Source organism: Megascapheus bottae, chromosome 13, assembly GCF_031878675.1.
Source record: "Megascapheus bottae isolate mThoBot1 chromosome 13, mThoBot2.hap1, whole genome shotgun sequence".
NCBI lineage: Eukaryota > Metazoa > Chordata > Mammalia > Rodentia > Geomyidae > Megascapheus > Megascapheus bottae.
This window is the reverse complement of record NC_143521.1, coordinates 3,237,694-3,254,400: the sequence shown is the minus strand read 5'-3', so window position 1 is coordinate 3,254,400 and position 16,707 is coordinate 3,237,694. Positions and strand designations below refer to the sequence as shown.

The following is a 16,707-nucleotide window of genomic DNA, read 5'->3' as shown; positions in this document are numbered from 1 at the left end:
TGTCAGGGACTGATGCAAATTCATATCTGCTAGGATTTTCATTACCTGGAATGATTTTCCACAGATTCTGATTATAGGTATGGCATTAAGGAAGTGGGGAAGATTTGAAGAGATTATTTCCAAAAGTACTTTCCTACATTCTTCTTTCTCACAGGGCAGTGAGGGCCAGAATCTATTTATCTTGTACAGGAGACAAATACGGGAAACTTGAAGCTGCTGGTTTCAATATTTAACTTTGAAGATTGGATTTGTAACTTACACTTGCTGTGTCACTTGCTCTAGGGGGGAAAGAAAATCAACACGTGGAGAAGACAACTGACGAATGAATCATTATTACTTGCTTTTGATTTGAAAATGACACAGCACATTTACTGAATCAGGAGTAGAAATAATCCAGGCATGATAGTGTATGTGTATAATTCCATCTACCTTAGAGGCAGAAATGGAAGGATCAGAATTTGAGGCCGGCCTGAACAAAAAAGTAAAACCCCATCTCAACCAATAATCTGGACATGATGATTATGCCTGTAATCTCAGCTAAAGCATAGGTAAGAGGACTGTAGTCTGAGATTAGCTCAGGGCAAAAATGTGAGCCCCTATCTGAAAATAACTAAAGCTAAGATGGATTAGGACTACTAGCATGATACATGACTGCTATTAATTGTGAGGCCCTGAGTTAAAATCTAACACGGTCCCCCTCAAAAAAAAAAAAGTAGAAAGAAAACTGAGAGCATGGTGGCTTATATCAATAATCTCAACCACACAGGACACGGAGTTTAAAGACTCCTGCTCTAAGATCAGTCTGGGCAAAAAGTACAAGACTCTATTAAAAAAATGAACAACCAAATGTAAAGGAGGGGGAGTTTGTGACTCAGAGGCGGAGCATTTTGCCTAACAAGTATGAGACCTCCTGAGTTCAAACCCCAGGACAAGGGGGAAAAAAGAATAGAAAAGACTAACAGAAGCATTTTTCCTTTCTATACTTGTATACTTGTAAATCGGTGAAGCTCTAGAAAAACTAAGATGACGCTCATGTTCACTATTTAATTATACTATAATCCCAGCCAGTAAAATACGAAGTCATATTCCAAACAGGTAAGGGAGTTCTGCCTCTGACAATAATAATACTTTTGAAGTTCAATGACTCAAGAACCTTGAGACTGAATCTTGAATGTCCCCAAAGGCCTATCCCAAGTTTTGGTCTCCAGTTTGTAAAACTATTGGGAAATGATGGAAGTTTTAGGAGGTGGAGCCTGGAGGAAGCAAGTTAGGTCACTGGAGATACACCCTTGAAGTAGATTTCGGGACTTCTTTCCTTCTTGTCTCTCTTGCTGCTTCCCACTGACACCAGGTGAACTATGTCTCCCTTCCCCAAGAGGTACTGTGCCACTCATCCCATGCCTAACAGGACAAGCAACAGGATGAGTGGTTGCGGATTGAAACTTCTGAACTGTGAGCCCAAACAAATCTTTCCTTCTTGTAAGTTGATTATCTGGGGGATTTCATCACAATATCAGAAAGCTGTTTAATACATACAAAAGATTATTATAGAAACCTTTTTGATTGCCAGACTTTAAATTCTTGAAGTCTTCCCTCCATTACCTGCTAAAAGCCTAGAGGACTGGGTGAGTCTTCAATAATAGTGTGTAGCTTCGAAAGAGTTTTGTTAACCTTTTAAAACAAAAAGTTCTGCCAATTCCTCATTTACTAGTGCATTTTCTTATGACCTCTGCTCTGCAAGCTGTTTCTATGCTTTCTATCTGCACTTTTCATTCTTTTTATTGCAATTACAAATACTGTCTGTATGTATTGGAAAATATCCAATTACAAACAGAAGAGACTATATAAAAATAACTATATATAAAATAACGAGAGAAATGAGCTTCTAAAACAAGAACATGGGTTTTTTTTTTGTTTTATTTTGCTTTGTTGTTTGTTTTTCTGAAGAAAAGCAAAAGGGCTACCCCATACCCAATTACCATTCTCCTGCGGTATGCTTTTCCTAGCCACCTCTGCTCACACCTGTCTGTCTTGAAAGTCTATGAACAACTTGGGAGTGAGGACCCTGCTTACCATTTTACATTCCAACCCCTGCCACATGTCACTTCATCATGTCACATCTTTGGAGATACATCTTCATTAATCTTTAAGACTCAAGACACAGTTGGTTTAATTCAGCTATTCATTAGAGGGAAAAAGAGGCATTGCATTTGGATACTATATTCACAAATGATTATTTCACTGACTTTAAGTCAATTAAAATTTCCGAAGGTATGGCTAAGTGCTGGTGGCTCATGCCTGTAATCCTAGCTATTCAGCAGGCTGAGGTCTGAGGAAGCCAGTTTAGAGCCAGCCCAGGCAGAAAAATTTAGAAGACTCTTATCTCCATTTAACCAACAAAACGGGAGAACTGGAGGTGTGAGTCACATTGGTAGAGCACCAGCTTTGAGTAAAAAGTACAAGGCCCTGAGTTTAAGCCCTAGTACTTGCACGAAGGAAGGAAAGAAAAAAAGAAAGAAAAAAAGAAAGAAAGAAAGAAAGAAAGAAAGAAAGAAAGAAAGAAAGAAAGGGAAAGGCCAGGAGTTTGGCTTAGTGGTAGAGTGCTTGCCTAGCATGCACGAAGACCCAGGTTCAATTCCTCAGTGCCACATACATAGAAAAAGCTGGAAGTGGTGCTGTGGCGCAGGTGGTAGAGCTCTAGCCTTGAGAAAGCCCAAGGACAGTGCTCAGGCCATGAATTTAAGTCCCAGGACAGGAAAAAAAACAATAAAAAATAATTAAAGCATTTAAAAGTTACTGATAAACAGAGTAGACTCTGGTGTATTGTCAATATGCAAACATTATTTATTACTGGTGATACTCAAATCACTCTTCTTTTTGAGGCCTTTTTTTTTTTTGCAGCTTTTGTGGTTTATTTAAGCACAAATAAAAGGGGTATGTGAGCCACCTATTCATTCTCTTCACTGCGCAGCCTGGCATTGGGATTGGTGACTCTGCTGGCTAGCTGGGCTGCTCGTTCCATGATGGCTTTTCGGTTCTTGGAGGAATCGTTGTGGGGATCTCAGCACAGTCAGCCTTGTTGCACAGGAGCAGCACTTCCAGCTCCTTGACGTTGTGGACCAGGAACTTCCAGAAGCCACTGGGCAGCATGTGCTTTGTTTTCTTGATGCTCCCATAACCCATGTTGGGCATCAAGATCTGGCCCTTGAACCTCCTCCGGACCCTGTTGTCAATACCTCTGGGTTGCCGCCAGTTTCGCTTCATCTTGACATATGGGTCTGATTGGTGGCGATGAACTTCTTTTTTTTTTTTTTTTTGCCAGTTTTGGGCTTGAGCTCAGGGCCTGAGCCCTGTCCTTGGACTTTCTCAAGGCTAGAGCTCTACCACTTGAGCCTCAGCACCACTTCCGGCTTTTTTCTATGTATGTGGTACCGAGGAATCGAACCCGGGTCTTCATGCATGCTAGGCAAGCACTTTAACCACTAGGCCAAACTCCCAGCCCGGCGATGAACTTCTTGGTCCTTTTTTTCACGATCTTAGTCTTCACCAGAGGTCTGAGGGCAGCCATGAGGCCGAGGAGGAGATGGCAGCCACCTCCATAGGTAGCGCTAAAGAACAGCTCGAGGCCACTTTTAAAATGTATTTTATTTTGCCTAGATGCTGTCCCTGAGTTCTTCAGTTCAAGGCTGGCTTTGAACCGTGATCCTCAGATCTCAGCCTCCTGAGTAGCTAGGATTACAGGCCTGACCCACGGTTTCCTGGGTTTCCAAGGCCACTTATAACCCAAGGATATGCTATTGATCATTTCTTCATATTAAGCACCCCTCCTCTTTTTTTTTGGTGCCAGTCCTGGGACTTGAACCTAGGAGCTGGGCGCTGTTTGTGAATTTTTTTTGCCAGTCCCAGTGCTTGAGCTCAGGGCCTGAGCGCTGTCCTTGGGCTTTCTCAAGGTTAGAGCTCTACCAGTTGAGCCACAGCACCACTTCTGGCTTTTTCTATGTATGTGATACCCAGGAATCTAACCTGGGCCTTGATGCATGCTAGGCAAGCACTCTACCACTAAACCAACCCTCTGCCCTCTCTGTGTGAATTTTTATGCTCAAGAGTGCTCTACCATTTGAACTCTAGCTCTACTTCTAGATTTTCTTGGTAGTTAATTAGAGATAAGAGTTGCATGGACTTTCCTGCCTGGGTTAGCTTTGAACCATGATCCTCAGCTCTCAGCCTCCTTGAGAAGCTAAGATTACAGGTGTGAACCACCAGCTCCTGGAGATATAAAATCCTTCTTTAAAATGTGCCCAGCTGCTGTCACTCTCTGTGGTCCTAACCTGCCTTTCCTCCCTGGTTTTTCATTTACCTGGCCCTGGGAGGACCCCTTCAGCCTCTTCTTCATTTTTCCTTGTCCCTTGGTCTTATCCACCTGGTTTTCACCCTATCATTCAGAGGGTGGCACTTTTATAAACACCTGAGCTCAACAAACCTGTTAGGAATTACCAATGAGAGCTTCTATTGTCCTGAAATAGTACCTGAAGTACCTGATATACCTCTGACAGGTGGTGCATGCTGTTGTAAGGAGATTAAAATCCTTTTGAATATGTCAGTGTGAAAACTGAGGGAAAGCAGGCCCATGAAACTCTAACCTCCAAGAATTTATGACAACCAAGACAACTTTCAATCCTTTATCTGGTGAGAGCCAAGTTGACCCCTCCCACTTAAAAGTCTGAATTCTGTGCTTTGTCACCAAGACAAGCTTAGTTTTTGCTCTTTTCCCACAATTTCATATTCCATCAGCTACATGTTTGCTTCTCACTAGAAGCTACCCAAAGACAACATGAATTCAAGCCGCTCTGTGACTTTAGCAAGATTATATTTATTAACCAGGCTACCCATTATTATTGTTTCTAGGCCAACAGCATGAAAGGAGTGTTTTGAACAACAACAGAAACAACAAAAAAAAAACCCTTTATATTTTTTTTCCTCACAAAAAGCAGCTAATTCAGGTACCATTCTTCATTGCTGTAGGCTTATAACTCTTTCCCCCATTGTATTTTATTAATTTCTTGTTCTAATTCTGCTTTTACTTTCTAGCCCCTAATTAAATCTAGAAGATAACATTTTGCTCACTAAAACAAAAATTCACCAGACACTGGTGGCTCACACCTATAACTTTAGCTATTCAGGAAGATCATGGTTCAAAGCCATTAGACTCTTTTTTTTTTTTTTTTTGGTTGGTCATGGGGCTTGAACTCGAGACCTAAGCACTGTCCCTGAGCTCTTTTTTGCTCTACCAGTTTGAACCATAGTGTTATTTCCAGTTTCATGTGGCTAATTGGATATGAGTCTGCCCAGGCAGACTTTGAACCACAGTCCTCAGATCTCAGACTTGTGAGTAGCTAGGATTACAGGCATATATGCCATCAGCACCCAGCTCTCTGACATTCTTATTTCTAATTAAACAGCACAAAACTGGAAGTGGAGGTGTGTGTCAAATGGTAGAGTGCCAGCTTTGACTGAAAAAGTTAAGAAGCAGTATCCAGGCCCCAGAACCAGCATAAAAATAAATAAAAATAAAAATTCATAACCTTCATCTTCTAAATCTATATGAGGTAGAAAAGTGGTAATGTAGTTTAAAAAGTTAAATATTAGTGTGTGCTACTATATAATCCCAGCTACTTGAGAGGCAGAAGCAGAAGAATCTTGAGTTCTAGACCACCCTGGACAAAGAGATTCTATTTTCAAAGCAGAATAGAAATAAAAAGAGTAGGCGTGTAGCTTCAGCGACAGAGAACTTGCCCAGCAATCACAAGACTTTGGGTTATCCCCAGGAAAACACATATGTATGGACCCACATGCCTTCACATACACAAATATACACCTGTATGTATGTGTGTGTGTGTGTACTCACCATGGATTTTGATATCTGTGGGAAATCTTATCAATAGCTGCAAGACTTAGTTCTCCATGCTGTTGAAAGAAAAGAAAATAATGTATCATCATACCTATGCAAATGGGCACCAATAGGCTAAAGGTCAACAAGAAAATCAGATTGGGGAAAAAAATGAGAAATATCAAATTTAGTTGCGAGAAAATCAGGAGGAATGATGTGTCTTGTTTCCTGAATTGAGACTAAGCCCATGAGCTGAAATGAGATGACCTGAAGGATTTCACTTTCTTTGGGGCAGCAGTGTGGGTCTCGGCCATCCTAGCTACTTCCTTTTCTATGGACTATGAATAAACAGCTCTGTTTTAAACTTGTATTTGCTTGAACAGTCTAGCTCTCTCTACTTTGCCATTATCTTTTCACAGGTAGAAAATGCAATGGCAGTATCATAGGAAAGAGCTGGATGGAGACACCTGTGTAAAGTGCAGAACAGAAAACTCTCTTCAAGAAGCATGTAGTAGTGGCATCTTATCTCATGCTCTGTGCACCTATTATCTCTGAATGAGTGATCACTACATACTGCCCCTTCCTCGGCCCCTGTAAAGTAGGGAAACAAGGAAGCTCATCTTGATGAGAGTTTGATTCTGCCATTATTTCTAGGTTTTCCATACTAGAATGGGAAATCAAGACATGAATTATCAGAAAGTTTTTCACTTACGTTTGTAATTCATTATTTACTTATATTGAATCTGGTATCAACTTCATAGCATCTTAGAAAACTATTACCCATTTTAGTAACAAATAAATGACCTAGTACCATTTCGTATTTTCATAATATTTATTATTCAGTGATTTATTTACTGTGCCACTACTGGAGCATGAACTCAGGGCCTTATACTTTTACTAAGATGTTTCACTCAAAATTGTTGCTTTACCACTGCTGGATTTTTGCTGGTTCATTAGAGATAAGAGTTTCATGGACTTTTCTACCCAGACTGGCTTTGAACTGCAATCCTCAGACCTCAGCCTTGTGACTAGCTAGAATTACAGCTATGAACCACTGGTGGGTGTCCAGCTCCATTTTTATGACCTTCCGTTTTCCCTCCCTTACCCACCAAACTCTGGCTTTAAAAAATTACTTCATTTGTTGGCTGCTACAGAGTGGTCTGTGGTCTGTTTTACTATGTCACCTGCTCAGATATGAAGGCCAGCAGTCTTGACCTCTTCAATGTCCACACATGAAATGAACAAAGGAAAAGAGTAAGATGCCCCATCAGTCCATAGCAAACATGAAAGCATGTTCTTGTTTTAAAGTGTTCATAGAGTTGCTTGCTTGCTTGCTTGCTTGCTTGCTTGCTTGCTTGCTTGCTTGCTTGCTTTCTTTCTTTCTTTCTTTCTTTCTTTCTTTCTTTCTTTCTTTATTTGTTTATTTATTTATTTTTGCAGTCCTGGGCTTGAGCTCAGGGCCTGAGCCCTGTCCTTGGACTTTCTCAAGGCTAGAGCTCTACCACTTGAGCCTCAGTACCACTTCCAGCTTTTTTCTATGCATGTGGTACCGAGGAATCAAACCCGGGTCTTTGTGCATGCTAGGCAAGCACTCTACCACAGGCCAAACTCCCAGCGCAAGTTGCTTTATTTTTAAACTGATTCCTGATATATCATATCATTACCTAAAGATGGATTTTATCCCTTAAGCTGTCTCTGAGTTTTTGCTCAAGGCTAGTGCAAACACATGTACACATGTGCACACTACACACACACACACTCACACACACACACACACACACACACACACACACACACATATATATACAGAGATGTAGGCTGGCTAGGCAAAAAGGGAGACCCTATCTGAAAAATAATCAGAGCATAAAGGGCTAGAGGTATAGCTAAGTGATAAAACACATGACTAGAGGATCACAACAACTCAAAGGCTATATGCATATGGCCCAATACGATGAGGCTAAGCAAAATGAACTCCAGGAAATGGAAACAAGAAGTTTATCTTTGTGGTTGTTGTTTTTAATGTACTATATGAAATTAATTTCGTTCCTCTGTTTTTTTTTCTCCCTTATGATTTATCCTGTGTTGTTACTGTATCTGACTTTGGTACCTGGTGTATTGTTTATATGTTTATTTGTATATTTGAATGAGAGAGGGGGAAAAAACAAGATAATGAGACAAAGGGTGAATCAAGACATTATTCACAATATGTTGGAAATTAACTTTATAACTTCGGAGGAGTCGGGAGAAGGAAAATGGGAGAAAAACATGGGAAGAGGTAACAATGTTCAACAAGTAAGGTACTCATTACCTTACAAATGTAATTGTAACCCCTCTATATATCACTCTGACAATAAAATAAATTAATTAAAAAAAAAACAAACATGATGCCTAGCAATCATGAAGCCCTAAAAACAAGCCCCAATACTGGCAAAAAAAAATAAATAAATAAAGGAAAGAAGGCTTCAGTATGTGACTAAGCAGCGGAGAGGCTGTCTAGAGAGGACAAGATTTTGAGTTCAGTTCTCAGAACCATCAAAAACTAAATAAGTAAAAGATGATTTAACCTCTTCATAAAACAACTATTCCATTTTATAGGAATCAATGAGAACCTTTCACATTTGCTTTGACTACTTGTTACTGGCAAAAAAAAAATTGCAGCTTCAACATGGATATTTACTACAAAACCATATTTAAATAAGTCTACACTTTAACAAAAGAGGGACAACCCACTAATTACATTCAGACACAGTTGTTGAATGAGACAAAGCTGTTGAATTGGAGTTAAATTAATGGCAGACATTTGGGATTCATCTAGTTAAAAACTGAAATCATCATTTACAACTTTCACTTTTGTTCTCCAATCACCTCTGGCGGAGTTCTAATATAGGCGATCTTGATGTTGGAATGGATCCTGAAGGAACTCTCTTCTTTCTTATGATACTCTCCCGTGCTTTTGCTAGACTGTCCTTACCAGAAAGGACCATTTTCCATCCCATAACTCTGAGGTCTTTCTCCTGAGCAATGTGAATATAATGGCAATGTATTTGGAGAATGTGAGTACCCTTGAGGTTCCTTGTCTGCTGGCCTCATCAGAAACATAAGGCTCTCAGTAATAAACATTGGAGGGAAAAGTCCCCCCAGGCTACCTTTTCTCATGCTAATGTATTTTTTCTCTACTTGCCTCAATTTGCAAAATATTAATGTTAACCCCTTAGTGCCTTTTTTCCCCACAGCCAGTGGGAAGCACTGGCATTTTTGAGACAAGGTCACTCAATTGCTTTCATTGCCTATTGTAGACCTGGGCCATTGAGGGGAGACGAAGCATAAAGACCTTGCTATGAATGGAGTATTTGAAGTATTCATTTTATATTCAGGGCATGAGTAGAAACAAAACAATTCTTTCTGAGAAATGCCAATGTTTAAGTCTTCATCCTGTAATGTGTTTTTTTTTCTTGTGAAAAAAAAAACCCCAAACCCTTCACGTTAGCCATGTTATAGACTGAGTCCCAATATGCATGATATCCTCCTCTGCTTTTGACTTCAATGTTTGTAAATAAGTTGAACTCATTCATTCACTCCAAGCAAAGAGGTGAAACACTGGCTTTGAGTTTGTAACTACACAGTTCCAGCACCTTTGTTTTCTCTGGAGTATTCAGATAATCACCAACATGTTCTGCTGTTTCCAGGGTGCTTAAAGAAAAATATGCAAGCATATACACAGGGGAGGATTCCAATGGTGCTATTCCTCTGAACAACTCATTTCTTTTCTTTTCTTTTAATTGTCAGGGTGATGTAAAGAGGGTTTACAGTTACATTCATCAGGTAGTGGGTACATTACTTCTTGAACATTGATATCCCCCCATGTTTTTCTTCCCACTTTCTTTCCCCTCACCCCCCTCCCAATCACCTTATTTTCCCCTTTCCCTTCCCTATTTCAAATAAACAAACATATATACAATATATCAGGGCCAAAGTCAGATCCAGTAACCTGAACATAAAACAAGGTGGGGAAAAAAAGAGAAAAGAAATAACTTTACATAGTACCACCTTAAGAACAACAACAAAGATAAACATCTTGTTTTCATATCCTGGAGTTTTGTTTTGCTTAGCTTCATTCTATATGGCTATATGTACATAGCTTTTGAGCTATTGTGATCCTCTGTTAGGAGAATCCTAGACACATACTAATTACTACAAATGAAGGAAACCATGGAACCATGTTTCTTTGGGTCTGGCTTACTTCACTTAATATGTTTTTTCCCCCCATGTCATTCTTTCTGAAAGCAACATAGAATTCCTTTGCATATAAATACCACATCTTCTTGACCCATTCATCTACTGAGGGACATTTAGGTTGGTTCCATATCTTAGCTATAGTAAATAATTCTGCAATGAATATGGTTGTGCTGGTAGCTGTAGTCTGCTCTTGTTTCTGGACATTTGGGTAAATGCCCAGGATTGGGATTTGCTGGGTCATAGAGGAGCTCTACGTTTAATCTTTTGAGGAACTGCCAGGCTGCTTTCCAGGGTGGTTGAACAAGTTTACACTCCCACCAACAGTATAGTAGTTTCCCTGCCAGCATCTGTGAACAACTAATTTAAAGTTTAACAAAAATTAATACCAGGAAGCTGAAAAATGTTTTGTCAGAGGAGGGATGAGGTCAGCTGACTGGAGAGAGAAAGAGAGGGTGAATACAGTCATGATATTCATTGTACACATGTGAAAATGGAAGCACATAATTAGAAGGGATGGGTGGGTTTGGAAGGGAGAATGATAGGAGAGTATATTAAGATACATTATACTCATAAACTGATAGGTTGAAATCCCTTTATTGACCATTTAAAGATAATGATAAAAATAAAACAAGCATAATGACAAGTAACCTGAGAGAGTAGGAGTGACAATTGATTATTATTAAAGAAATCAGAAGAGAAATCTATCAATTAAAAATAAAATCATAGTTCACTCAGATGTGAGATCTAAGGATCAAGGTTTGAAGGCAGCCAGGGTAGAAAATCTATGAGACTCTTACCTCGAACTACCAAAAGAAAAAATAAATCTGGAAGTGGTGCTGTATGGCTCAAGTCCCAGTCTTAAACGAAAAATCCAAGTGAGAAGGTCAGGCCCTTAGTGTTCACACCAATCCTCTGATAAGTGCTTTCCACACACAGCTCACCTAATCCAGTTAGCAATTTGCTTGGGGATTACTTTGGTCTCTTGATAGGCCGAATTCTGGTAATGACTAGGATTCTCAACTCCTGGTAAACATACTTTCTCCCAGATTGCCAACCCAGCACCACCCTAGGTGTTATTTACTCTAAAGGTCTTTGGTAGTTGTAATGAAGGACTCAAATGAGTTAACTTTAGGAGAGGGAAATTCTTAATCAGATGAGTTCTTGAAAGACTCTTTTAGCAAAGGGCTATAGAGCAGGAGAGGGAGTTTGATATGGAGACCTTCATTGGTGCCTGTAAAGGTCAAGAAGTCATATGGTAAGAAGCTTAGACTTATTCGAAGGGCTAAGGAATGAGCCAGGCTACAATCACAAGAAACTGAAACCCACAAGTGTGGGAGAGACCACAAACCTCAGCTGACATCACTACCACAGGAACACCCTGATTCCAGCTAGAGAGAGCTGAGCAGACAACCAACCCTGTCATCCCCAAGCTTCTGACCCTCCTGTTTGTTCTTAGAACAAACAGGGTTGCTGTAAATTGCTGAATGTAAGCCAGTGATGACAGCTCACTTCTGAAATTCTAGCTAGTCAAAAGACTGAGACCTGGAGGATTATAAGTTCAAAGACATCCTGGGTAGAAAACACTATGAGAGCCTATGTGTCCAATTTATCAGCAAAATGCCAGACTAAAGGCATAGTTCAAGCAGTAGAACAGCAGCCATTTAAGTGTGAATGTCCGAGTTCAAGTCAGGGTACCAGTATATGCATATACACCATATACACACAGTATTTTTGCTCATGTATAAATTAATCTTTTGCAAAAGTTGCAAGAGGACAAAAGTGAACTCCATTTCTGGATTATCATCTTCCCTGTGGTAGGCAGATAGCAGTGGTAAGAGGTGGACTGAAGAGCTTCTGTTTGGTGTCAGCAGAGAGTCAAATTAAACCAATCTCAGATCCAACCTACTCAACCTACTCAAATCACATTTGGAGTGTGGCACAACTGCAGACAAAAGCCACTCTGAAACTGTCAACAAAAACAAAGCAACTTTCCCATGAATTCTTCCCCAGTTAGAAGAAAGTTGCCAGAGTCTCATGGAGCCTGTGCTTTTATATTGTTCCTTATGTGCCCAACCACAGTGACAGGACTACGTAGACCCTCAGGGCTTAATCTGTTCTTTCTTGTGAAGGTTCCTTGGTTTCCAAAACTCAATACTAAGAAAAGAATAAGTTGCTCTACTTTTCTGTATTCCATGCATTTTTGTCAATCTAGTTGAGGTACTGTGAGAGTGTTGTATATGAATAATAATGATAATTATCTTGGTAACTTTATCACACTTCAAGCATTTTCCCTATCTTAGAAAAACAAGATTAATGCTAGATTGAGAAAGCAGATGTCCTGGTATTTTATCCACCTGTGCTTCTGTCATGAGATCCTGCACAAAGTTTCAGAATTCACATTAATGTGAAAATACACATTAAAAAACCAGGCTATGGGAAGTAGAGCTCAAGTGGTAGAACTCTAGCCTTGAATAAAAACAGCTCAGAAACTGTGCCTAAACCCTGGATTCAAGCCATGGTGCACACTCTAAAAAAGCTGGGTTATGGAGTCATACCATAATTTAACAGAATGTGTTCTAAGTTAATATATTTGTCTTAACTTTGTGTCTTCTATCACTATAAAATAATATTCATTGAAAATATAAGGCATATAGTTAATTACTAACTTTAAGAAGCTTGAGCTAGCTCTGAACCTCACTCCTCTTGATTTTTACGTCATGAGGAGCTAACATTACATTACCGTGGTACATGGCTTTGTGCAATGCTTTATCCATGTACAGAATGTTTAAGTCAGTTTAAATGTATCTGTCCCCTTACATATTTATTATTTCTTTACAGTAAAAACCTTCTAAACCCTTTCTTTTACTTTTGAACTTTACAGTTCAAGATTCATACCCATGGCCGCTTTACAGTACCCTAGCACACTAGAATACCTGACTGTAACTTGGTGTCCTTTAATGTGCCTCCCCAGCGTCCTGCCTTCCTCCATATCTCCACCTCTGGTACGCACCTCACATTCTTCTCTCAGCTTTCATGAAATGGCTTCTGACTCATTCTGCATATAAGGGGATGGAGCAAGCTGGTCCCTCTGTGTGACTTATTCGGATGCCCTATTCTTCAAGGAACTGCCTAGAACCTGGTGCATGGGGGAGGTGACTCATGACACAGGCCTCCTTTGTTGTTTACTTGATTTGACAGAGAAAAGAGGTATCAGGAATATGTATTTTCTGGAAATTCAGATGCAAGGAAGATTTTATAACAAAATGACTTCCTTCAGTTTATTCCAAAGATGGTTAGCCTAGCATGCCCTTACTAAGGGCTTTTTAGGCCATCACAAATATATATTACTTTATCCAGCACTTAATGAAAAGTGCTAATATAATTGTTTTTATGTTAAACCACAAACTGTTAAGATGCAAATAGCTGTTAGATGTAAAAAGTGAGAACCAGACACACAGCCATCTGGGAAAAAAAAGCCGCCTGCAAAAGAAGAGCTAATTTTAGAAAAGCTATTTCCATTTTGCTTTTATAACTTAGTTGAAAGGGAGAAGCTTTATTATCTGTGTGTGTGTGTGTGTGTGTGAACTAAAGCTTGAACTAAGGGCCTGGGTACTATCCCTTAGCTTTTTTTTTTTTTGCTCAAGGCTGGTACTTTATTATTTGAACAATGTCTACACTTCTGGCTTTTTGCTGGTTAATTAGAATCTTGGCTCAGGCTTGTCTTCAAATTGTAACCTTCAGATCTCAGCCTCTTAAACAATTAGGTTTACAGTGTTGTCCATCAGCCTGCAGCTTTTCATTTCAAATCTTTAATATATGTTCTGAAATTGTAGCTTAATGGCACTGAAATGCAACACAGGCACACACACACATATGCCCAAATCCAAGAGTAAAAAAAAAAAAACCTGGAGATTAGAGATTATGGTAGGATTTTTAGTGACACTGGAGACTAAGAACTATTTCATGATGGCATTAAATGAACCCAAAGAATCTTGAAGAAGGGTGAAAGAATCCCCTTCTCTTAAAATATGCTGTGCATGTATTTTAGTATTGCATGTACTTAGTATTGCCAACCATTTTTTTATTTCCAGATAAGTTCATAAAAGATCTGTGAGAAGGAGGGGTTAGCTTTTTTTGTTTGTTTTTGTTTTGTTTTTTTGTTTTGCCAGTCCTGGGACTGGAGCTCAGGGCCTGGGCACTGTCCTTGGGCACGTTTTGCTCAAGGCTAGTGCTCTGCCACTTGAGCCATAGCACCCCTTTCAGCTTTTTCTGTGTAGGTGGTACCAAGGAGTCGAACCTGGGCTTCATGCATGCTAGGTGAGCACTCTATCACTAGGCTGTACTCCCAACCCCCCCCCTTTATTTTAAATCACAAAATATCAATGGTTGTTTTTAATATATTTTCATTTAAAAATAATGAAGATAAAACCCTTACCAAGCTATTCTATACAAGTGACTCCCACAATTTATTTTAATATCATAGATGAAGTACACTGGATGCTAACAATTTGGCATAGGAAGCAGGGAGAACCCTAGAGTGCTCTGAAAAAACTCACACCATGGGGCCAGGAGTTTGGCCTAGTGGTTAAAGTGCTTGCCTAGCATGCACGAAGACCCGGGTTCAATTCCTCAGTACCACATACATAGAAAAAAGCCAGAAATGGTGCTGAGGCTCAAGCGGTAGAGCTCTAGCCTTGAGAAAGTCCAAGGACAGTGCTCAGGCCCTGAACTCAAGCCCAGGACTGGCAAAAAAAAAAAAAAAAAAAAAAAAAACCTCACACCTTGTAAACAGAAGTAACCAGAACCCACCCATCAGAGCCCCCTGAGGAAAAAGACCATGAATTGAACTCTCTACCCAGAAGCTCATCTAATGTCAGGCCTCTCTGTCTGCCCTTCCATTTTCTATATTTTGTCACTCTCCACACCCATCCCCAACTTCCTCCAGATTTCTTGACTTTCCACAGCCAAGGCTGAATTCAGACCCTAGTATTTACTAGCACTGTGGCCTTAGGCCAAGCACCTTTCTTGCCCATGCCTCACTTTCCTTATCTATAATCTTAGCCCCTTCCTTATTAAACACTCAGTCAATTGTAGATTTTTTCATGTTTATCTTCTCTTAAACTCACAGAGAGAAAGTCAACCAGCCCTGGATAAACTTATCTCACTGGCCACCAAGAAATACAATTATCTCATCAGAAATCTGTTCAAATGCCCATAAAACTGTTACCAAGGAGCCCTCCCAGGAGCACAATGGTAGAATTATAGCAATTAAAAATGAGTCAGAAATGTCAATGCCTAGACAATTTTAGTTACTATATTGTATACAAAAATGTGGCTGGATGGATTTCCATAGTACTCCCTGGATATTTTTGAAGTTAGTATACCGTGTGCTAAATATAATATATAATAAATATAATCGTAATATATTATGATTAATTGGTTTAATATTGTCTTTGGGATCCTAACAGTGAAGAATGAGTGAGATTGGTTGACATCATTGAAGGCAAGCTTTAAATAATTTTGTCTGAGGTCAGAACGTAGGAGCAGAAACTGGGCGTCCAGAAGCTGAGGGTGAGGTTAAAGCAAGGCCTGGGGAGAGGACATGGACAAGGGGTCTGCTGCTTGGAGAGCTCCACAGTCAACCTGGGGTGGGGGTTGGAGGGGAGGGGTGTCACAAGAATTGTTCCAATTGTATTCCTCTTAAACAAAAAGAATCTATTACTGTTAAGTCAGAGAGTACGGCAAAAGTAACAATCTCTTCTCGTTGGCACATGATTTTGGCCTTGCGACCTTCCCAACAGAAATAGCCAGGAAGAAATGGCTACACACAAAAATGCCCAGCAGGGAGAGCTAGCTTGTGATTTTTTTCCCTGCCCTCTGCAAGGTAGGGGGAATTTTTCAGGTGTCCCTCAGCCGGGAGGTTATTATCTTCCTGCCAAAGCCAGATGATCTACAGAACCCTGCAACTGCCCCACATAAGAAAGGTGGCTTCCAGGTAGGGGGCAGCTGCCCCAGGGCATGTCCCACACATCCCTGGAGGTACCTGAGCTTCCTTACCACCTGTCTTAGAACTGGAACAGCAAATTAGAAAAAGCAGCTCTTAGCACTGTAAAAATCCAGTAAACATAAAAACCGAATCTGTGTTTAAAATTGGGGTTTTGACCAATCGCAGTGAGAGCCCCTGAGGCACCTCCACAGTTAAGACGGAAACAAGCGGTGGCCATTTGGATCTGGACAATGATGGGAAAGGAAGGACAAGGGATGTTCCTGAGGTCACAGAAAGGCCAGGTCCAGGACAATGAACAAGAGGCAGACTGAGGTGCTTTCTAAATGACACCACACCCAAGAAGGGATCAGCTTCTTGGTGGCAAGTCTCTGGGGAATGGCAGCACTCTTAGATCTCAAGAGTATTTGGCATGCTTGTACATGTTGAGCAAGAGGCGTTCAAGTGTCGACTGATGTATCAGATTCAGCCAGGTCTGATTGATTGGCAGTAGCTGCCTGAAGCAGTGGTTGATAAGGGCTTGAATTCTGAGTCTATATTCATAATTGGATGTGGAATGGAAGCACACTTTGGCCCTATC

The 16,707-nt window shown here is 40.2% G+C and overlaps 1 protein-coding gene and 1 pseudogene across 1 annotated transcript in view; both read right to left on the bottom strand.

Moving 5' to 3' along the window:
* Positions 1–16,707, bottom strand: part of Spmip2 (sperm microtubule inner protein 2) — a 107,999-nt gene that overhangs the window by 36,487 nt on the left and 54,805 nt on the right. The window contains exon 3 of the mRNA XM_090343187.1: positions 5,906–5,964. Within this exon, the coding sequence (XP_090199313.1) occupies positions 5,906–5,964 (59 nt within the window). The remainder of the gene's footprint in view (positions 1–5,905; positions 5,965–16,707) is intronic.
* On the bottom strand, positions 2,895–3,586 carry LOC150055422 (large ribosomal subunit protein eL32-like; annotated as a pseudogene).